This window comes from Photinus pyralis, unplaced genomic scaffold, assembly GCF_008802855.1.
Source record: "Photinus pyralis isolate 1611_PpyrPB1 unplaced genomic scaffold, Ppyr1.3 Ppyr1.4_LG7, whole genome shotgun sequence".
Classification (NCBI taxonomy): Eukaryota; Metazoa; Arthropoda; class Insecta; order Coleoptera; family Lampyridae; genus Photinus; species Photinus pyralis.
Genome location: NW_022170738.1, coordinates 29,767,909 through 29,791,521, shown reverse-complemented (window position 1 = coordinate 29,791,521; position 23,613 = coordinate 29,767,909). Strand labels below are relative to the sequence as shown.

At 36.6% G+C, this 23,613-nt stretch overlaps 3 protein-coding genes across 3 annotated transcripts in view; 1 reads left to right on the top strand and 2 right to left on the bottom strand.

Moving 5' to 3' along the window:
* The window catches only part of LOC116176011, a 64,754-nt gene extending 56,528 nt beyond the window's left edge, over positions 1–8,226 (top strand). Inside the window, exons 3-5 of the mRNA XM_031494431.1 lie at positions 6,927–7,346; positions 7,398–7,759; positions 7,809–8,226. Of these exons, the coding sequence (XP_031350291.1) occupies positions 6,927–7,346; positions 7,398–7,759; positions 7,809–7,992 (966 nt within the window). The 3' untranslated portion in view covers positions 7,993–8,226. The remainder of the gene's footprint in view (positions 1–6,926; positions 7,347–7,397; positions 7,760–7,808) is intronic.
* Positions 8,227–11,179: 2,953 nt separating this feature from the next.
* LOC116176690 lies at positions 11,180–12,745 on the bottom strand. The gene is made up of 3 exons (XM_031495423.1): positions 12,525–12,745; positions 12,052–12,468; positions 11,180–12,001 (listed from the first exon to the last, which is right to left on the bottom strand). The coding sequence occupies exons 1-3, from the start codon at positions 12,663–12,665 to the stop codon at positions 11,300–11,302; spliced, it is 1,260 nt and encodes a 419-aa protein (XP_031351283.1). The 5' UTR covers positions 12,666–12,745; the 3' UTR covers positions 11,180–11,299.
* A 4,025-nt stretch (positions 12,746–16,770) lies between these two features.
* Positions 16,771–23,372, bottom strand: LOC116177515. Its single transcript, XM_031496509.1, has 4 exons — positions 23,114–23,372; positions 17,846–18,020; positions 17,078–17,792; positions 16,771–17,023 (listed from the first exon to the last, which is right to left on the bottom strand). Exons 2-4 carry the CDS (start codon positions 18,006–18,008, stop codon positions 16,885–16,887), a joined length of 1,017 nt encoding a protein of 338 aa, XP_031352369.1. The 5' UTR covers positions 18,009–18,020; positions 23,114–23,372; the 3' UTR covers positions 16,771–16,884.
* Positions 23,373–23,613: the final 241 nt, after the last annotated feature.

The following is a 23,613-nucleotide window of genomic DNA, read 5'->3' as shown; positions in this document are numbered from 1 at the left end:
GCTCACGACTCTCACGGCCGGTAAAACGCATCTACATATACAGGGTGAGTTTTTTTTTCATTTTAAACATTAGGATCTCGGAAACCGTAAGACAGAGATTCGGTTAAATAAAGAAAGAGTTGTAGTTTTAAGAGCTTATTCAAGATATGCTTTTGTTTTTTGTTTTTAATCGACAGTTTAGTAGATATGAGCGAAAAACAGATTTAGTGATTTTACATTTAACTGTTGTAGGATCGTTAGTATTAGAAATACAGAAATATGCAAAGAACAAACATTGTAGATATTTTTTTAAATGGTAATCATAGTTGGCTGTGACATTTTTAAAAAGTGCATTTTTTTCTGTTTTTGTTCTCTTAATTACTATCTATTATAATATGTAACTTGCAGTTAGTTGTGCGCGGGGCCCCGTTCTGTTGAAACCAGCGTAAATTAAGTCGTGTTTCCAAATCTAACCCATCCTACATATCTTGAAATTCATTTGGTACAAAATGAAGATAACATTGGCCTGTCCGATTTTCGTCGTAAATGAAAGGTAGCTATCTCACTAGATAGATATTGTTTTCCATGGCCAACTCTGTTTACTTATCCTTTAATAATACGAAAATTGCCGCAGGGCGTTTATTTATTAAAGTACATTTAGCACGCCTTATATCGTTATAAAAAGAAAAATTTCTCCTTTTTAAAAATGTCAAAGCCAACTATGACTATCATTAAAAAAAATTAAAGTTTGTATTATAACTCAAAAATTGTAAGATCTAAAAATAAATTAGTAAGTTCATCATGTTAAGCATTAAAATGTCTAAAACTTTTATTCGTGTCATTTTGTTGTATTTCTAATAATAACGATTTTACGACAGTTTAAAAAAATCACTAAATCGGTTTTTCGCTGATATCTAGTGAACTGTGGATTTTTTTCAAAAAACAAAAGCATATCTTAAATAAGCTCTTAAAACGACAACTCTTTCCTCATTTAACCGAATCCGTATGTCTTATGGTTTCCGAGATCCCAATGCTTAAAATGAAAAAAAACTCACCCTGTATATCTATTTTAGTCGCGGATAAAAGAGCCTTATCTATGCTACGGTTGACCAAAGAGAAGGATTAAAACATAACCTACATCTTAAATACCTAAAGCTACTCATGTCGGGCATTCTATCTGAAACACCCTGTATAGTATGGCTGATTGTGTTCCAATGTTAAATTAAGCGATTCAGTTTTCGTGTGTGATTTGAAAATCAATAGGGTGCTTTCCGTGATGACCATAAATTTTTACAATTTTAATTCGATTCTAATATACGCGTGTTGTTTTGTATTGTGTTACCTGACAGACAAACAGACCAATCACATACACATGATAAAATTAATACTATAATGAAATGCATTCAGTTATATAACAAAATCTAGCGTAAGCGAAATATTTACTCGTAGTTGCGCCTAACAACCGCAACTAACAATACGCTCTGCCCGCGGGAAATTTTCTTTTCCAAGTTGTATTATAAATCTCGGTAATTAAATCTTGCATTTATTTGCGTTAATTGGTAATCATGCTGTATTTATGAATATATGTTTGGCACAACCCAGAATTGTTTTCTTTTTTATTTGTTACATTTTTAGCGCAAATTCTCCAAGGGAAAGCATCCCATCTATCACGCTTACTTTGTCAATTTGTTTGTTTTATTTGCTTACTTGTTTGTGTGATTTGTTTATTTTGCTCGTTTTGTGTATTTTCTTGTTTCATTTTTTCGTTCGGAGACTAATATTAAATGTAAAAGAATAAAACTTGCGAGAGCTGGATAATTTATTTCTTATTTGTTGCTATGGGCATTGGCCAAAGGCAAACGGTCACTAAACCATCCATATAAACACCTATTCAACTAGCTCAATTAAACTCAGGTACCTACGAACAAAATTTTTGACATGAAAACTTTAACTGTAAAATTTTTTCTAAGCATCCGCTATCACGAAAAATCTCGATAAAGACTTTAATTTGATTAATTGAAAAAATACAGCAGCCTTGGTCACTCCCACACTTCCACAGAATTTTAGCAATTTTTTAATTAACACTAGACATAATCCTGGGTACGAATAGAAAATTTGGTATGAACACTCTTATATCCTGGGTCCGGGGTCGTAAGCAAATACAAACCACAGCACAGACAAAACATATTTATTTGACAAAATCAATCAATAAAACTAAAACACTCAGGGACATGTGTTCGATTGAAACAAATTAAATTAAAGTAAAGACGCACAAATAAGAAAAAACCCAATTGAAACCTAATCAAATTTACACTGAACTGAAACAAAATAACATTGACCTCGACTTCAAAAATACTGTTCAATCTAAAATTAGCGACCACATTTAACTTTAAAAGAGATTCGCATTATAAAGGGTATATCTGCATTTTTCATACAACGTAAATTTGAAATTTAGATTTTTAACTCGGTTAGAAGACTTCCGGTACTTAATATTGAACTTAATTGGAATTTTTTTGCCTTCTTCGAACCGAGTTCATATACAAATATCCGCTCGTCAAATTTATTGACGGACGCGGTTCATATTGATTACAAATGGAAAAATACACTTTGCTTTGTTTATACGGTGCCTAAAACTACCCATTCGGGGAATGGAATCAAAATTTGTTCGCAAAATCCAAAGGAATGTTTAATGATGCGTAAAGCGTTACTGCGAAATTGGAGTTGATCTTTTTTTAAATGCCTCCGTCGGATTTAACCTTGATTTAGTATCCAATGAATTTATTTTGTGTTAGGCACCTTACACTTTTATTATTATTGCCAATGACAGTTTCTTGTTGCATTGCAGAAAGTTCGCCCCTTTGAATCAAATGGTTAGGGGCCCACGTGCGAACTTCCCAATGATTTCGAAGGCTGGTCGTTTGAACTTACCGTCTTCCTTCAATGAATTCATCATTGAGCTTTAACACAAATCCCAACACGTATAAAATTTAAGCGCTAAAGCAATCTCGAACATTCTGTTAACAGTCGAAATACGAAAATCCTCATAATTACTTATAATAAGGTTTACCATAAAGCTTCATTAGAGAAAGTTGGGGAGCTTATAAAAATGGTTTATGATTCTTCAACTTTTCCATACGCAATATGGTTGAGAAGACCACAGTTTCGGATCATCCCACACAAGTCATAAACGGCTGCATGGATTTTGATGAAATTTTTTTCACGTGTAGGTATCTGTGTGTCCCGGAATGGTGTAAATTCACAATTGGGCCCGATCGGATTACAGGTTTTTTTAAAACTTATTTTTTCGTTGATGTCACACTCTACCTTTTCGTGTACCGATCGATTCATCTGCATTTTTACATTCTGTACGCTGGGTCTCCGTTACCATATTCCGTCAATATAGAGTGTACGAAGTCGCCGGGAAAAATTTAGTTCATTATAAGATTTTGCTGTAAAATGTACCTGTACTGTATTTAATATTAGGAGTTTTTATTTCAGAAAATTTGACGAGGTGTTTTGCATTGATTTTGCGCGGAATTATTTTAATAAGGAATTTTGGAACTATTGTTTTCAGAAGTTCACTTTTGATACAGTGACTATGTCAAGTTGGTCCCCATATTCTCAAAATTGCGAGCAAAATTGATTCTTTGTGACTTCATTGTATCTAGCTAGAACACTTACAATTGTACAATTTTATAAAGGTGGATCTTCACATCGGTCTAGGATCATGTTACTAAACTACTACAATAAAACATAAAATCATCTTCACGTGAGGGTGGGTTGCTGATTTTATGATGAATATTATAGCACACTCTTATTAGTCTAAATCTTTTCAATCCGGATGTGGGAGATCGTGTTCTTATTTTTCATTTCAGGCAGTATCAAGTCAACTAACTGCTTGCTTGCTGAGCGGTAACTACCACCTGTCTTCATGTAAGTGTAACAGTTTTCAAAGCGTAACAAAGTTCATCTTATGTGTCGCTCATTACTTGAAAATTAAACTACCCTTGACGCATCTACAGACAATTCAAAAACTGCGAACCAAGAAACTTTTTATCGAAATGACGCAATTTACATCGGATGGAAATTAAGTGCGTTAACATTCTTAGCATTTCCACTGCTTCGATTAAAAAATCACAAATTAAATGAATGACGAGGACACCTAGAAAAGGTGATGAGTATTATGTGCAAATCGCGTAATTAAAATACCTTGGCAGATCGTCACTAACTAATTGTTATTAGCATTGCGACTGTTCTACATGACTAATATAATGGTATGTCTATAGGTATTATTTATTACACAGGATGGGTGTGTTGCTTAAATGCATATTGGAACACCTTTATCTACTAAGGACAAAGACAATCGTTAAACCTTGAAAACATCCCTAATATGTTTTCATCCACATCATCAACTCCCGCAAGCTTCGTTTTCGCATAGTCTTTTTTGTAGAAAACAGGTCTTTATAAATCCTTTCGCGTCAGCGTAATAAATTGCAATTTCCCTTTCATTGTGTGCCTCTTACAAATTCCATCATTTAATTACAGGTGCCTTATTGTAAAATTACACGTATTATTTCGGCTAAAATTATTAAAGTTCATATGCGTGACCAAATGTATTGGGAAACAAAAGATTCACTAATTAATGTGATAATATCTCCAATTCAACCTACAATACTCGTACATAGCGAAGAAGAATATAAAGCAATTACATTAAAGAAAGTAAAAGTATACATTTTATAGCGACAGGAGAGGTTATAATGTTTATTAGGAGCATAAATTATTAATTACAGATATACTCATGTCCTGCACATTCTGATTGCTTTCTGGCTTGGCAGCTCTCAGTGACTAGTTAAATGGATTTAACACGTATGACTCGATGCTGCATCTATTACATTTAAGACACAAAATTGTACAACTTACGCAGTTTTCTGTTCCCGGTCGATAGTTATTACACTAATTTAGCAGAACACGCTTATGAACTGAAAAATTACAGTTTTGCCATAATAATGGATTAGATTAGCTAAGCATCTGCGAGCATTGGTACCGTTAGTGTTACCTACAATTTGGAGAATTTCTATTCGTAATACTTTCTTACATCATCGTCATCATCCATTCCTTTAATTCAATATCGCATTTTATGTGATTTATTTCGTAATGGAGAACACTGTTTGTTAATCTTAATTGACAGTTGACCTGTTGAAGAGAGTAGGTAAATCTTTTAGACGCGCGCCCTGTAATAACACACAAAACAAGTTAAAAAGTAATCGTAAACGATTTACATAAAGCGCATTTCCACTTGCATTCATTTCCCATTTGTAAGATGCAACTTCTGTTAAAATCGTAAAAATCCGGCCACAAATATGAAAGATAGCGTTGCACATGAGCAATCCATTTTTGACATGCTATTTCAATTTCAGTTTATAAGAAGAATTTCATTTCAATGCTTTTCTAAATAAGAAAGTTGGAACTGCGCATGTGCAAACCTAAATTTTGAAACTAATGTTAGATTTTCCTTTGTTCCAAGCGCCAAAGTATCAAATTTCACTTAAATGCTTCCATAGATAAAAAAAAGTTGGCTTGCACATGAGCAAAATAAAATTTTCCATATTGAATTTCATGCAATTCAGTTCATAACTAACGGAGATGTAAAAGCGATCGGACATTTCTAAACAAAAATATCGTTCACACGGACAGATAGAGGGACAGACAGGCAAAGGAACAGACGGACAGACCAACAGACAGACGACAGACAACAATACAAAATTATAAATGATCTCTAGGATGGTTAATAAACGGCAAAAGTGTAAAATTATGGAACATGTAAAAAACGGTTTTTTGTTTTTTTTACAATAACTTTTTTTGTAAGCGGTACAGAAAAAATTCCTTCCTTGGTACAAGACTCGACACTATAACGAACCAAACAGCGAAAAAAGTAGAACAATAGCTCTTAAGATAAAGAACTAGTAGCGTCGCAAAACGAGCGGACGGACGGACAAAGTGGCCACAATAGCGCATTTTTTTTATGTTTGTGGAAATGCGCTAAAAAATAGCAGCGGCACATCCCCTAAGAAGTTCAACGGTTAGGTATTTGGCAATTTTTGATGACCAGTGCACGCTACATGAATAACAGGAAGATTAAAAAATCGCAAAAGAATGCCGGAAAAGGAGAATTCCAAAAGAATACAATGAACTACCAAAACAACACCTACCAGACAACACTGTTGATTATCATAGAATACAATATCCCCATTTAACTTTAGATACGTTATAACATCTTATTACGGTATGTGAAAGCCCCCCACTCTCTCCGGATACGATCATGGTATTAATAAAAATGGCTAGAGAGCACTTTAATTAAACATTTTCAACAACAAAAATTGCGGAAGAAGCCCTAAATTTTCCACAGTCTTAATTTAAAGTTCAGTTCATTTCGTAGAAATCTGGGGGCGTGTCACTTATATTTCGTAATTCCTGAAAAATCTGAAGTGACAGGTAATTTTTGTAAGATGTAAATACCAACAAAACTACTAACTACAACGAGACCTTGCACGAGAAATACACAGATGGCGTAACGGTTACTAAAAGGAACATATATTTTAAATCTTGAATGTAAGAAAAAACGTCACAATTTGCACAAACGTATCTTTATTTTTGTGCTTGATATAAGACACAGCTATAAATAATAACAATGCGAGGTTTCCAAAAAAACTTACTTTTAAGGATTTAATCTTTAATGTCGGTTTTTGAACCCCCTCTATTTATTTATAACCAACATATCAACATATTATAGACCACTAAAGCGGAACCTCCACAAGTTTAACTCACGCACTAATGGCCCACCCTGTGTTTACTGTAAATCATTGACTATTTCATAAAGATTTGTTATATTTTTTATATACTCGCTTACATGAGAGGAGTAAAATAAATGTGTTCACTTTCTGTTTCAGAAAACCGAAGAACGATCTATTTCAATTGCGGTGCGAGTGCATCGAACACTAGAACTGGCAGAAGACAAACTATACGTCATCACGTGCGGCAAGGCGGGATATCGAAATGCAAACAACGAAACGTCCCAAGTTTCGCTTAGATTATTAGAAGGCGACAAAAAAATTGTACAAGCGGTGTACAGCAGACCATACACGTTGCGAGTAACGGTCTCGAGACCAGACGGCATACACGGATTCAAAGTAAAATCTTGTTTCGCTTTCAACAAACCGAACGACAATGTGGCCCTTATCGACGATCGAGGATGTTCCGACGATCCTAAAGTAATCGAGGAGTTTGTTTATGATGAAAAAACAGGAATTGCCGATGCGAAATTGAACTCGATGTTCAGATTTGCTGAAGGATCTGAAGTTCACTTACAAGTAAGTTGTGTTCACCTACAGATGGTGTGTGAGTTGTTCTTTTTTTTTTAGTGTGACATTGGGCTATGTAGAGGGCCATGCCAACAACCCATTTGTACTCCGGGTGCAGTACAATCTAGAGCGTTAGAAGCAGAGGAAGGTCCTTTGATGGCGGCTACCACCGTGTTTGTACTAGATCCAAGCGAAGCTCCCATCATTCAAGGATTGTGTGACGATGGCGTACATCCCTCTTGGTTACTATGGCTTTGCATAGCGTTAGGGATCTTGTTTCTTATCATGTTAATAATCAATATCTTCCTGTGTTCAGCAATGACCTGTGCTTGCGCACGAACAGAAATTGTTGAAAAGGAACCAAGCATCATAGAAGATTATGACCCGTACAGATCGTGGCATGGAAGTCAATACGGATCACGGTACGTTCATTTTTTGCTAGAAAATGTTTGTTAGATCTTTGGGTTGCAGATATTCCCTTAATGGAGCACCTCAAAATCCAAAAGGATACACCTCTGGTGGTTCGACCATGAATTCTACAAGATCTGTCTCATCTCATAGTGATCATTATGCCATAGTGCATTCGAGACCGGGCAGTCGATATAAGAACAGAGGACCTCCATCTCATATAGGAAGCCATTACAGTGGCAAATAGATTAATTTTCTGTAATATAACTTTAGAATAGACCGTGCTATGTAATCTAAGTCTAACACACTCTTTCTTTCTGTTGTAAATAAACTTACGCTACTTACCATTTGTCAATAACTATACTAAAACATTAAGCTATTGTTAATTTGTTTCATAGTGATACGAGTGTAATATTGTAATAGTTATTCTTAAAGAGAACTGATTTCAAATAAAAAGTGTAAATACATTAGGTACCGAACGCTCATAGTGGTTATTAACAGTGTCATACGTTTTGTTAACCCAAGCACTTTTTGTATCGGAGTTTTTCCTTTAGGTTCTTGCTCAAAATAAAATAAGACTCAAATAAAAAATTTAAGTTAACACAAAAAACAAAAATAATTTTTGTGAAACACAAAAGAGGATATCTAATTTAATTTCGAATGTGAATTTTTTTATAACTTTTGTGGTACGCTCTACACTACACCAAAGTGTCCGCCTTAATTATGGCATCTCGATTTCCTCATGTATTTGGCAAGGACATATCGATGCTCTTCTTCACTATTGCCTTAATCAATCATTCTTCACGTACCTTGAATCCTTCAAAATGTTTTTCCTCCTAATCTCGATCTATGGGTTCCCTTTCCAAAATGTATATTCTTCATCTGGACGTCACTTCATTGAAATGTCTTAATTGATTATCACCATTTCTAATCAGTTTTCGGTTTCTACCTCGGCATCTGTCTCTATGGCCCCTATTGTTTTATATGGACGCCTTCTCACGAAGTGGCGCTGGGACGCGTCTGCACGATTTGTAGCGGACTTCCACTACACAAACTCGCGCGGCTGGTAGCGCGACCCTTTCACACGGCGCCATCAAGCAAGCTAAGATACGAACCAAGCTACAAATAAAAAATAAGAGAGAACCTTGCATTAAAAGGGGTCGAGACGGAAATGGACAAAAAGGAAGTTATAAGAGTGGGGCAGTGGTGTAATAAAACAAAACTGACATCGTCTCTTCTGTTTTATGATAGTCAAGTCGACATAACTGACCAGCGCAAAGGAAGTATGTAATATGATGACGACTTCCGTCGCGTGCTATGCTATTTCCCACCACCGTTATATTCTCTCCTCTAATTTTTTATTCGTAGGTGCCAAGTGAGTTCGCATTTCTTATAAAATGGCGTCTAAAGAAGCCATCTCCATGCACTGGAAGTGGTAGCTATTTTATTTCAGTTTCGCGCGTGTTACCTGCTGGCTCCCGGCGAAATACGTCACACGCCACTTGGTAGTGCTGCTGAGCGACTTAGAACCGTACCCGCAACGCTGCAAAGACACGTCACACAATCGCGTACCCTGCTACTCTGCCGCGCCCCTCTGCAGCGCTTCAAAAAAGCCTCGTGAGAAGGAGCTCTTAAAGTCTTATGAAGTTCGTCGTTCAGCGTTCTATAGCAAAATTGCTCCGATACCAACTTTACACGCCCTCTTTGTGAATGTAACCAGACTTCCATATGCACGGAAAATTGTACCGGAGTGTTTAAATTAGTAAGGGGGAAGTAAGGGAAGAGAATTAAATAAAAGGCATAACTTTTGTGCGTAAGAAATTACAGAAACAAATAAATATATTACGCACACAACAAGACCATGCCAGGGAAACCTTCTACGGGACAAAAACCACACAAATACATGAAATAAATCGCCTACAGCAATAAAATGCAAAAGAAAATACACATAAATAAAACATCTCAAATTGTATGATAAAAATCAGATAATCAAATCAAATGCAATTAAACAAGTTCATAAAAACAAAATACACAAGACATCATAAATGCAGTGGAAAAGATGATAAATCAATTCAGTACAAAAACACATCAAAATACCTGTACGCTCAATTGAGATAACACAACTCGTAAAATAAATAAACGGCATGTAGATAGGAAACATCAAAATGGTGTGGCTCTACTCCAGCCTTCATTACCATAAATTAATTTAACACGAAAAGTACATGACGTGAGAATGCCAATAGTAAGTATTCATTCGATTATCGCTCAAGCAGAACATATATATTTTAAATAGTGGAAATGTTAATGAGAGGGCCCCTACTCGTATTGCTAAGATGCTAAGAACTGGAATCCGCACGAGACGAGTAGGCAACAGATACAGCGAAAGATCGAACTGTATTAGGTACCTACCTACTCCACGGAGACAGAATGAACCACTCGCACACACACAAACATTGAAACATCAAATAAGCCCCCCTTCGTATAGCTAACGTACAAGAACTGCAGCGCGCCACGAATCAGAAAGTAACAGATACAGCGAACAATCAAACTGTATTAGGTACTTCCCTCACGGAATAGTTACTGATCAATCGGACAGAGCAACATCGTAATGATAGTTAACTCCTAGTGAATACAGAAATAAATACTTAATTAAACAAAGTAATGGCATAATCATCTGTACAGTATAACCAAAGATACTCTTTGGTATAACAAACACGATTCATCTAACGGTACTCAAGACAAAGACATGGAGTACGCCATGATTCAGATATCATTACTACCTGTAAATACACCTTCAAAACATCACCACCAAAATAATCAAGAATAAAAAAACAGGGAAAGCGTGATGCCTTCCGTCGACCTCGTCGCCATCTTCTTCATTCTCCCCTAGCTTCGTTACGAAAATCCCCTAGTATTCGGCATCTGCGCAAAACGGTCGACTTGTTATATACAGAGCATATCATATTCTTGTTTCGGATGTAAAGGTGTGTAAGATCATAAATACTGCTTTACGTATGTATATTCGGGATGAGGTAAGTAAAACGAGTTACAGTACCTAATTAAAGTGTCAAGTTAAAGTAGTCAACCGCAACCGAATATTAGATGACAAAAAGCTTGAACTTGGGCCAGTTGAGTATTTAAACAATTCGTCATAGTAAGATAAAGCGCTTACGAGGTCGACAGATAATACAGTGAAACCTTCCAAGTTTTTTGTCATCTAACATTCGGTTACCCTGAAAATAAATAAGTTCAATACTGGAATAGAAATTTGAAAAAATTAAAACGACGCGATTTTTCGTTTGTAGGTAACAAATGATTTCGTCGGGACTACCACAGAGGCAAGATGATCAGCCAAATCCGGGATTCTTCATTTTACGATGTAAAACACATAAACCAAATTGTCGAATGAAAACCAACCTTTATTTAGAAGCGTTTATTAACCACGGCAAAGATAAATACTACATCTTTGCCCACAGTAAGCTACACAAAAATTTGTACTATCTCTAATAGTTATAAATAAACCAAATAATAAATAAAGATTTACAAAAATTAAATCAAAATCGGAGCATTAACGAAAGCCCTACCATTATTGCAAGAGAATTTAAAATATTCTTTTCACTTCCGGAATGTACGGGAACTTCCGGAGATTCGTCCAACAGAAACCTCGGCTGTAAAAGTGTAGGGGGAAGAACTCGGTTCTTGTCTTCTCTTGGAGTAGTGCTCGAAACATTCTTGCTCAGCCACCTATCTTCCGTGCAGAAACTGTTAGCTTCAAGCACTCGATCCTTCATACATTTCGCGGCCGATTCCACTTCGTACTCAAAAACGCTTACACTGCAATTACTTATGCAAAAATTTTCCTTCAAAATCTCGTAATTGGGTGAATTCTTCGTGACGTTCAGTAAGTTTCCTTGTTGGCAGCTGCAATAGAACTGGTTGCTGTGGAAGTCTTTGTGACTGAACAACGGGAAGATGTTCTGCAAGTCACCGTTTGTAATCGTATTGGACATCATTCGGGAAAGGGTGATTGTACTGAATGTCGATGAATGAAGACTTTCAAAGCGGTTTTTGGAAAATTCGACGAAAGGCGAAGTAATTTCGATACGGAAGAGCCCCGAAAATTTATTGTTGAGCAATCTGGTTTGATATTTCGTTTTCACTTTGACGGAGCGATAGTTTTGCTGGCCGAATTCGGAATCTTGGATGTATACCTTTGTGGCATCGACCGCAATTCCGTCTGTTTCTATATTGTGAATCTAAAAGCGAGAATTTAATGGAACACCCTCAGAGCACGTTACAAACTTACCTCGGCGCTTTCAATTCCTACGGTATTTGCGCTGATGTTAATGGCGTTGGTACGTATAGTGTCAATATTTACGTTGAACAGAGTGAACCTATCCAAACCTTGAACGTCGTAGAATGAAAAATGTGGCATCTCCGTAATATTGGAAGAGTTAATGATGATGTTCTTTATCCCTCTTGCTCCCATAAATGACATTTCGCCGAACGATAGGTTTTGGACATTATTAATTAAAAGGGAATTAATCTTGGAAAACGCACCAGTAGCCAGATAGACACGTAAACAGTTTTGTATTCCCAATGTGTCCAGCTTATCAAGTTGGGCGAAGGAGTTACGTTCTATGCTCACTGTTTGGCAATTTCTTATTATCACCATGTTAGTCGATTCCACCTTCATCATCATGCTTGAAGTTAAATGCAAATCCTTAAATGTATCGGGTTAATTATAAAATAGGTATGTTTTGGGGACGCCAATCTTACCTGCGTGGCAATGCAATCGCACGTAATTGAAAAAACTCGACCTCCAGCTGACTGACAATCACACACATCACATATGTTAGCAAAGACACCTCCGCACAAGAGCGTGAAGAATAAACAAAAAAAGTACACGGTACGGTACATTTTCGAAATTGTTTTGTTGGTATCTGCCGATTGTATTCTAATGGACAATGCGAAAGCAACATATTTACAAATGATATTTATATTAAGGCAGAACGGAAATGTGGTTTTCATCGGAAGCTAAGACGCGGTTTAGCCAAATGCGAAGCATCATATTATTCAAATCATTTACTTACTAATGTTTTAAATTTCCAGGTAATTAACGTTTGTAGTATGAATGATTTGTTTTACTACCTAATGATAAGAGTGGTATGAGTGATTATACTTAGCGCCATGTGAATCAGTTTCTATGGAATTTTAGTCAGTTTCGTTTAACTCCATTTTTGGAAATGTATACACCTACACATCGCGAAAATGTTCAAAACTACTTTGGGCTACTTGCAATCTTGGACTTGACCCCAAAAGGCCCACCGGGAAATGGGAACACAAGGCCCACTCTCTACCAAAGTATATATTATTAATAATCATTTATTTTCCAACCAATTTCCATCACATTTATTTTGAAATACTCCGAATATGTGTGGGCAGAAAGTAAGATAGTTTCCAGTTCCATTTTGCATTTTAATCATGATATAAAAATTGTATTTTGGTAGTGTTTCTGAAAATTGAATTTAAATGTATCCTATTTTCTACCCATATACGTTCTGAGTATTTTAAAACAAATTTGATGAAAATCGGTTGGAAAATAAATGAGATGAATATAAAGTATCTCCCATAAGACATTTCTTCGAACTCCCAAGATAAGACCGGAAATACACACTTTTCAAAATTGAGAATTGCTGAGAAGGTGGCGCTGTGGCATATTCTACTTTCTTATTTTTGATAGGTTCCATGTTGAATTTTCTTGTGTTCGTGGAGAAAAAAATTACAAAATTCTCCGCATTTTCATTTTTTTCCTATGCATCTAACCGAAGGTAATTGGAACAAGGACGCTGCTTGCAAAGTATAATCCTCGAGTTTCTGAAACACAGTAAGCAGCACCGCCAGATCTCTCTCTACCGGAGAAGAGTGCCAAAACATCATTCGAAAAAGTGGCGATAAAAGGGCTTATGATTTGAAAAAAGCAGCTCAAGTACTTGATAACGATGCTTTCAACTTATTTCTGAAGAGCCAAAGGTCGATCAAGCGAAATTCAGACTGCGATGAGTACCCTCGAGTTTCTAAAATGTAATAAGCACTGGCAGTAGCACATCTCAACCGTGATGGAGGTTACCAAAGAATAGTTAAAACAATTCCCAAATTCTAACAGCTTCCTGGCTCAAACCAACATTTGCGCTTGGCAAGTTATTTTATACAAATCTTTTTTGGATATCCCTCCTAGTTTTCGCAATAATCGACTGTCTCAAGACAAATGGGATACCCTGTATATAAATCAAATAAGTGATATTCAAATATAAGAGTACGGAACTAGTAGTCGCAAAGTTTATAATTACAGCAACTAGCAAATAAAATGAGCACAACAGCAATTAAACCCCAATAAATCATCCCCAGAAACTGATATTTTTTCTAGGCAAAAGTGCTTCCTCAAAACTTTCGTATATACTATCGTTTTATTCCGAATTCCATGTCTTTGTTATATTCGGACAAAAACGAAGTTTACCTTTTATTACATTAATAATACTGCGGGATAGTCGATAATTTTTAGCGCATTTTTTAAGAATTAACGCCCTTGAGAAACTTTCGTCTAAGTGGCTCGTCACTCGACACGAGCTCTAGCTCGTTGTTTCACCCGTCTGATAATTAACTTGAACCATTCCTTCCTTAAGAACCCACGCTTTGAATACGTGTTAACTTTACAAATCCCCCGCCAAGCCATGGCCTAATTCTGAGACGACAGTTTCAAGCATGCAAAAACTTAATAAGATAAAAAATTATCTCTGGTTACTCTGACACACTGTCGCAAAGATTTCCGAAAGCCATTAAGGGTACAACACACTATAGAATTCAAATGACGCATAAAAACGATCGCGATCTGTGATGTATTGGCAACCAGCGTTACGTTGCACTCCTAATCAACGACCTATTAGGCGTTTCCGTCACCGGCAGTGGAGCCACCACTCTCTGACGAAGGTCAGCCACGAGCTATGATACTTATGTTATGGTCTACCTATTTTCTAATGTTTGTGTGTGTATTAAATGATCTAGCGATTTCCTTTGTTATTATTAACGACTAGGGCTGGGCGATTACGGGTTTGAATAATCGATAATCGATTATGAAAAATAATCGATTACACTGATTAATCGATTAATCAAATAATCGATTAATCAAATAATCGATTAATCAAATAATCGTTTAATCAAATAATCGATTAATCAAATAATCGATTAATCAAATAATCGTTTAATCAAATAATCGATTAATCAAATAATCGATTAATCAAATCATCGATTAATCACCTAATCGTTTAATCAAAAGTCGATTGTCACATACGAGGAGTGATAAATATCTGTTTGTATGCATTAATACGTTAATTATTTAATAATAATAAAAAAAAATAATTCCATTACTCATCAAATCGTTCATTACTAGGCAGATCGATTAATCAATAATCAACAAAGTGTCCCTGGTTCGAATCCGGGTTCGGGCATGGATATTTGCAAATGCATAGTGGGTTGGTTGGTAGAACAGCCTTGGCTGAAACCCTGCCCATTTGAAAATGAAGGTCAAAAATAAAAATAAATAAATAAAAATAAATGATTAGGCAGCTTACTCTCCGATGAGGTGTGCTTTAGTTTTGATGATACAATCTTAATTCATTTTAGCTGCTTAAAGTGACGTTAATTGATTAATCAAACAATCGATTAATCAAATAACCTATTAATCAAATAATCGATTAATCAAACAATCGATTAATCAAATAACCGATTAATCAAAAATAATCGATGAATCAAATAATCGATTAATCAAATAATCGATTAATCGATTAATTTAATAGAATAATCAAACCCGATTATCGATTATCGTTTGATTATAATCGATTAATCGATTTTTTTGCCCAACGCTATTAACGACCAGGCCGCTACTTATTACGATCCTTAAATTAACACTATAAACTTCACTACGAGTCTTCATTCACTGAAACTTTGAAACTATCGAGTCTATACCTCGACCACCTTGCATACTGCTTGCAATCAAGTTATAACAATGGGCACTCTTAAAAAATCTTCCAAATTCCAACGACATACAAATTTCAAAAAAAGAATCCAAATTAAGACCTACCGTTACGCGATCAACCTCCATAGACATTTACCATGTTGTAACATTTTCCATAGATAAATGTAAAGATGTTCCATGGTATCAAGTATTTCTTTTAACTGGACTTTTTAGGAGAATTTTTCGAAAGGAGAAACTTCCCTTATGTGTTGGGTTTGTCCGTTACTCGTCTAACTCGAGAACGAAAAGAGACAGCAATGGCAAACCAGTACTACTACTATTGAATTATGAGCCGGATCAAAAGTCTGGTGGCAAAAAATTCCCCGACTGAAAATCGTATGCGATTCATTGTATCTTGTTTTTGGCACTCCCCTTTACGGTGAACCGATGTGCCGGTGCTTGAAGATTACGTTTCGCATGCGGAATTTCGCTCGATCAAGATGTTCCACACCCTGCCTGGGTACTGGATGAAAGATTTAAAAATGAAGTAAAATTGGCCCTCTTTTAATACAAATTTGACGTGGTCAAGATTTTCTTTAACTATTTATTAGGGGTTGTAAATTTCAGTTGTTCATTGTGGCTTGTGCCATCACATTTGAAGTTTGATTGTTTTATATCTTAGGTCCTTGTGACCCTCTTCTTTCAATTTTGCTTTAATTTTTTGCGGAACAAAAATACGATTGTTATTTTTAAGGAAGAGCGTACTGTTATTATTCAACAAATTATTCCATCCTATTACCGCAGATATACGTACACGTATATCTGGGCTATTACTAACAACGTTTATGACTAACACGCCTAACGATAAAGACGTAAGTGAATAAAATTCTTTTCCTGTATAGTAAGCTAGTGGTTAGAGGATCTCCGTTCTTGTCATCGCCCTGCGGTTAACAGTTTGCATTCAATTTCATTTGACGAACCCTTAAATGAAAACTTACAGCAAGCACGCAAATGTCATTGTAGAAAATTAGTTATTTCTCTATTTACAATTTTAAATATACAAAATAGCACATTCATTTAGGTTTGAGCAAGACAAAATTGTACAATTTATGGCATTTTCCTAGTTGTTTAAAAATCATTTTCAACTTCCTCATAACAATTACATTTCTGGTATGGACATTTTTGAGGATAAACGATGCACTGATCCATACAGAAGACATCCGCACCAAGTTTTCCTTCGTACTCGCCCACAGCATCACAGGTTGTTCTGAAATAACACAAAATCATCTAAAATGTCTCCGGCTGACGGTCGGTCACTTACGGGCATTGGCAAAGTTGATCGGGGCAATTAGGTGGGTACCTTAAGCAATTGGTTTGGCACCAATCGTCCATTCCAGGTATAATTCTGAATAAGCGTGTAGAAACGCAAACTTGATTTCGTACAACTAAAGGCGCCACTTGATAAGCATCGGACATTTTCGTTGATTTTCTGTAGTACAATAAAAATGGGTTATCTTGTCCCACAAAGAGAGGAGGAATTCCACCGCCAACATTTGTCAATATCGTAATATCTGCACAGTTTCTGAATATTTCCGATCGTCCGCAGCCCTGAGCTTCCGTACCATTAGCGCACGCACCCCATTGGTTTCCCGTAAAGTAGGTCCATTGTAACACGCACTGGATACAGGTAACATACGGAGGTAGCATCACTTTATATTGAAATATGGCCTTCTTCTTACCATCTTCTGGAATAACGTATTTTACGTTTCTAGTACCTGTAAGGAATAAAGGATAGCGGTCGAAGCACTCTTGTGTTGCTTCTTGTGCGGGGTTATTATTGGGGCAAATGTAAATTTCAAAGTGTCCGTAATGATTTGCCGTTAGTTCAATCTCGATATCGATTTCTTGACCTACGCTATAATGTCGTGTTGCTATTCCTTTTGCGTAAAGTCCACCGGCTTCGTGAGGCCGGGGTTCTTCCACATGATAGGGATCTCCGCAGATGCCGCATTTACCCATATTTTGCTCCCACTGCACTAAAATTCATAAAACTTCTAAGAGACGTTGCAAAAAAAATATAAATACAGACCTGCCCACCCTCCGCAAAATAGTTCATTGTCGTTGTAATTGACCGGATTGGGGAAACCGAATCGCCACATAGAATTCCTCGCCGGGGGATCCATAAGTCTGCCATGGCCTCTTACCGAAATCACTTGAAGGATCGCGAGGATGGTATGTGCTAACGCTCTCATGCCTCTTGAATGCTTAAAAACAAAATATGATTAATATTGCGTGGAAACGGCTGCGTTTTCGCAAGTCCGTTTTTACTGGGCCTACTGCAAGCTGCGTATTTATATTCAAATGGACTGCGAGTACTGCCGTCGAATATTAATGAAAGAATCATTGACTTGTTTGATTTTATAAGGAACAGCAATTCTTATTGTTCCATCTGTTATTGATTGTTGAATATGCATAGAATCTTTACGCCAAAACTAAGTGACTGAGAGGAATGGTGAAATGTCAAGGCAAATATCATATCAAAAAAGCTCATAACTCGGTATTTAATGTTATTCATTACCGCTCTCATAAAAAATGATAGTTTTGGTCGGATTATTGAATATAGACTAGTAGGTACCTACTATTTTATAATCAAAGTTGCAAAGGAAACTTACTGTTGTAATTATTCTCTGAAGTGAATTAGATGAACTATAATGTATTCAGTTCAGCAACCCATCCCATATAAGTATTTTGTCATGTATCATTACCTCAAGTCGTTGATCAAACAAAAGAATTAACAGTCACCGTAAAAAACTACATGCATAAAATAATTGGACGACACACCCTTCTCATTGGCAGGTTTTGCTGACTCTATTAGTAAATCTCAACCTACCTTTAACTAAATGTACATTTAGATGGTGTTGCGTATTCAATAAAAGGCCAAAACCATACTAAACGAATGAATACAATAGATAAATAAATTAGTAAATCGTCATTTACTCATTTCCTAGATCGCACTTGAAAATGTTTATGTATAAGCGGATATGGTCTTGGTTTAACGAGTGCAAAATCTTGACCACCGCAACGGGTTTTGCTACTTAGGAAACTCCCATCCCATCTAGGTATACAGAAATCAGTTACAGAGGTGATAATTCAATTATGTAACTCACAAAATAAAAGTAATTGACTATCTCTGCTTTAAAAAACATGATACAATAAAAAGGAAAAAAGTAGCAACCTTAAATATGTTTTAAAAAATGTGAAAGTCACACTCATGTTTTTCTCTCCTTTGCTCCATTCTTGTTTCTGCGATGTAGTATAGAAAAAAAAGCGCACGCTTGGGTTCGAACCCGTGTCATAGATAGTTCTAAATTGAGAAACAGCGAGCTTGCTACTAGGCTACGACTGCCTTCATAAAATAATTCTACTGATATAAATACAACAAACTAATACGTATAATTATAATGACCAGTAGGCTTCGTCTTCGCAACTTGCACACTTACAATGCTAGAAAAGATTTTAGATTTTTATATTTGTTACGCCCCCGTAATAACTGCAAACTCCGGGCCACGCGACAGAACGAGCACCAAATACTAGACGCAACCCCATTAAGAGGACGCTGCGCCGGCAGATAAACAAGCAGCAAGCAGCTCGTAACAAGTCAAGGTAGTTAAAGTAATCCAAAGAAGGAATACGAAAGCATCTTTGATTAAAATTTCAAAAAAAATCTCCGTGAATAATAAAGTTAACATTGCGCACATTAATCGTCAAGATTTTTCTTGGATGAGCTGCCAGAGCCATAAGCAGTATAAGCTACCGAATGCAAAAAGAAAGAACGGACGAGGACAGTGGCCATAACAAGCTCCATCAAGTTAGCCCCCGCAATTAAAAAAAAACTCGGTAATGAAAATTATTAAATAGTGCTAGTGTTGTGCTAAATTGTGCTGATCCAATTTTAATTGGTGGTGATCCGGAAAATCAATTTTTTTAATTGAAACGCGGGGGCCAATTTGACTCCCAGCCACCCGGTTTTTTTTAACGTACCAATTTCATTACTACTTTAACGAGTTGTGCTCGATGCATATTGGATTGTGCCGGTCAATATTCAAAAATAGTCAAACAGTACATGATAGATCCTGCACTCAAATCTTGGGGGCCAACTTAACTCCTGCCCCCACGTTTTTTTACAGATATGGAATAAGCAATAACGGCAAACACTTGTGCTCGATGCTTACTGATTTGTGCCGTTCAAACTTTGGAAAATAGTCTTACGGTACCCCATAGCTCCTGCACACAAATGTTGGTGGTCATATTGACTCTCAGCCTCCACGTTGTGTATTGACGAACTGTGCGCTCTAGAGGTACCTACCCGTAGATTCTCGTCTACGTTTACGGCCACGAACGAAATAAAATGAATGTATGTTTGATCATTGGATTACGATAGGAAGGTAGACAGGGTCCACGCGTACCTACGTCTCAAATTTGGGCCCTTTGTACTAGCTCTCTGAATAGAGTCGTTCGACCCCTCAACGTCACTCAAGCCATCCCACACGTGAGATGAACCTAAGGATGCTGGAAGGGGAGGCGGCTCTAATCATCGTAGCCATGCCCGGTCGGGACACCCTGAACATGGAACGTCTGAGTTGGACTAGAGCGAGGCAACAAAGTATGTGGTGTGCCGTCTCATCGTCCGTGTAACTTGCTCTACAAAATGGTGATTCCATCAAACCCATGCGGTGCATGTGTTTGTTTTGTTTGCAGTGCCCATAAAGTTCCATCTAGCCCTGTGCTGGGTTTAGGTGTCCTGAGTTATTAAGTTGTTTACAGTTGCAGCTGTAAGTGGAAGAGCCGGCTCTGGACCATAAAACAACTGTTTTGAGGCCAGTCGGGCTAACCCATCGGCTTTCTCATTACCTTCCATTCCAGCATGCCGTTTTGACCCATGCGAGCTGCTTGCTACTTGCTCTAGTGCATGGTGACATTCGGAAACCAACAAAGAGGTAAATTTACAGCGACCAAGTGCCTGCAGGGCAGCCCTGCTGTCACTTGAGATTCTGATAGTTTTGTTCTTTATGTTATGCATAAGAACTTTTCTTGCACTAAGGCTTACCAACTCTGATTGGAATACAGTACGAAGCTTGCCTAGTGGTTGGATGATATGGAAGTTCAGTTCTTTGGAGTAGGTAAATACCAGAGCCTGTTCCTTTCATTGTTTTAGATTCATCGGTGAAGATGAATATGTCGGGTTGGGATGCCACATCCTCATCAAGGAAAATGTGGTAGTTTTCCCTTAATATGAATTGAGGAAGTATGCCCAGTTGCCCCACCAAAATTAAGCCTCTTGCATAAAGTTAAGTCGAACTTAAAATCTATGGCAACGATTATTAATACAATCGTTTCTTTGGCATTTAAGTTGTGCTTAACTTTAAATGATACTTAATTTTGACGGTGCAATGGGCCATTAGAGTCCGATTGCTCTTCTAGGGCAGGTAATCGCTTAATCGCCTCGCCCAGAATTCAAGACCGAATGTAGAATATTACAATGTATTACATTGATTGACCTTATTTCTTATTCCATATTTGTAAAAAACGTGGGGGCTGAAAGTCAAGTTGGCCCCCGAGATTTGAGTGCAGGAACAACCGTATACCGGAAGACTATTTTCGAATATTTGGCCGGCACAATCCAATATGCATCGAGCACAACTCGTTAAAGTAGTAATGGAATTTGTACGTTAAAAAAACCAGGGGGCTGAGGGTCAAATTGGCCCCCGCGTTTCAATTTAAGGAAAAATGATTTTCCAGATCAGCACAAATAAAAATTGAATCAGCCCAATTAAGCACAACCCTAGCACTATATAAAAATGGTCATTACACATTTTTTTTAATTGCGGGGGCTAACTTAATGGAGCTGCCATAGCTCCAGCGTCTTTCAACATGAGTTGGAGAATGCGCTAAAAATCAAGAGTTTTTACAATACTAATATAAAGTTCCTTTCCTAGAAGGTCTTTTTAGAAAACAAATCGCTTGAAGTTTGAGTACCTACATGTAAAATATGAAACTAACTAGAGACATCCATCATTCACGGGCATTAATTAATCATTATTTGTCTTGCTCTTCCTTTCTCCGTCGTTAATCATTCGTTATCTGAACCATTTAATCAAATTATGTATGCTAATGGCTAGATCTGTTGCTGTCAACCAGTTAATGTCTTTTTCTTGATTCCTCTGACATGGAACTGAATGTATATTGTTGTGTGTACTAGTTGTAGGTATTTCTATTCATTTTAATTACGTGAATTGCCGGAATATTTTCTTGTAGTTAAAACCGGTTGGAATTTCGCCTAGAACTTTAATAGTTTTCGTTTGACGGTTGCGAATGAATAGATATTTTGCAACTTTTGGTGGCAATGTGGCATAACTTCCAAATTGAATCACTTTGAACCAGGCTTTGGACCCTTGGCTTTTTGAACAACAAATTTCTTTCCCTTTGTCACTCATAACCATTTTACATACTGATAGTTATGACGAAATACCAGTTACGTGGTATTTTTCTGAATTACTGAGGCTCAAAGATACTAGAGTTACAATTTCCATTACCTAAATTGCTTCGACTTAAGTACAAGCAAAACTTTAAAATTATCAGAATTACTAAATCTCTCAAACTATTGTCAAAATAAGAAGTCCTTCTTATAGTAGGCGCACACCTATATTCAAAAGTGAACTGCGTGAATATTTCTCGGGATTTTTTTCTAGAAATGCAGAGAATTGGGTTTTTTTTCAATAAAACAATTAGTGACTTCTCAGCCAAGAATTTTTGATTAGATTAGTGTGTAATTTCGAACACAAAGTACTCGTGCTGAATACCGATGAGGAACAATTGCTACGAAATTGATTTGTAATGAAATTTCCTGTTACTCAATCATTTTTCTACCTGCCTTTTTCCCAACATTTGTTACTCATCGACGCATCGATAGCATTTTCGTGCAACCTTCTAGGAATAATAACACTAATTTTTGAAATGACCCAACCATTACGTTATCTACCTATATCATAATTGTAAGTGGCATCGACTTTTTGGAAAATAAACAAAGATTAAACTGCAATTATGATCTTGGCATTTAAATAGTCACAAAATCGAAACTGCATCAAGGATGACTGCTTTTTTTCAATTTTATTAAGATCAAAATTATTCCATTGTGAATAAATAAATAATCATAATTTACGAGGGTGTTTAGAGAACTATGCATATTTGAATGTTAAAACTAAACAAGTCGCGCCCACAAAACTAAATAAGAGCAATCAATTACTTGCAACTAATTAGAAGTACTAATAGTGCATCCAGTAGTTATTAATTGACTTACCCGTTATAAATGTTGCACTTTCAAATATATCACGTACAGCGACACTCACGAATTGATACTGAGCGTAATCCCAAAGTATTGACGGTCCTCGAAGAAGGTCGTCGACGTCGTCGTCCGTCCACCAAAAACCTATTCCTAAGGAGCTGCTCTTGTCAACAAATGTTAGTTGTAAGAGGTGTGTCCGTTGTAATTAACACTGACAATGGCAATGATTTATATCACGGACCCTCACAAAAATAGCATCGATTAGTTTCGAGATTGTTCATTAATTTTCAGATGGGGCGCAAAAACGGGTTTTGATTTAAAATTGGATTACAATAATAGGTAGGTAGGTAAACAAAAGTTGACGAACGCCAGTATTAAAAAAGGAGTTTTCGGTATAGAGATGGCGTGATTGTTGCAATTCGCCCAAAACAATAACAAATTCAACCAAAAGAACGCAAAACGAGATTTGCGTGCTCAATAACAATGCAGCTTGTTATATTTTCATTAATAATAAA

Excerpts from the sequence above, each read along its gene's own strand:
- LOC116177515 (XM_031496509.1), bottom strand. The coding sequence starts at position 18,008 with ATGAGAGCGTTAGCACATACCATCCTCGCGATCCTTCAAGTGATTTCG. Across the intron at positions 17,793-17,845 it reads ATTTTGCGGAGGGTGGGCAG|TGCAGTGGGAGCAAAATATG; the intron begins GTCTGTATTTAT and ends TATGAATTTTAG. Across the intron at positions 17,024-17,077 it reads GATCAACTTTGCCAATGCCC|AACAACCTGTGATGCTGTGG; the intron begins GTAAGTGACCGA and ends GTGTTATTTCAG.
- LOC116176690 (XM_031495423.1), bottom strand. The coding sequence starts at position 12,665 with ATGTACCGTACCGTGTACTTTTTTTGTTTATTCTTCACGCTCTTGTGC. Across the intron at positions 12,469-12,524 it reads GCGATTGCATTGCCACGCAG|GATTTGCATTTAACTTCAAG; the intron begins GTAAGATTGGCG and ends GATACATTTAAG. Across the intron at positions 12,002-12,051 it reads TAGGAATTGAAAGCGCCGAG|ATTCACAATATAGAAACAGA; the intron begins GTAAGTTTGTAA and ends TCTCGCTTTTAG.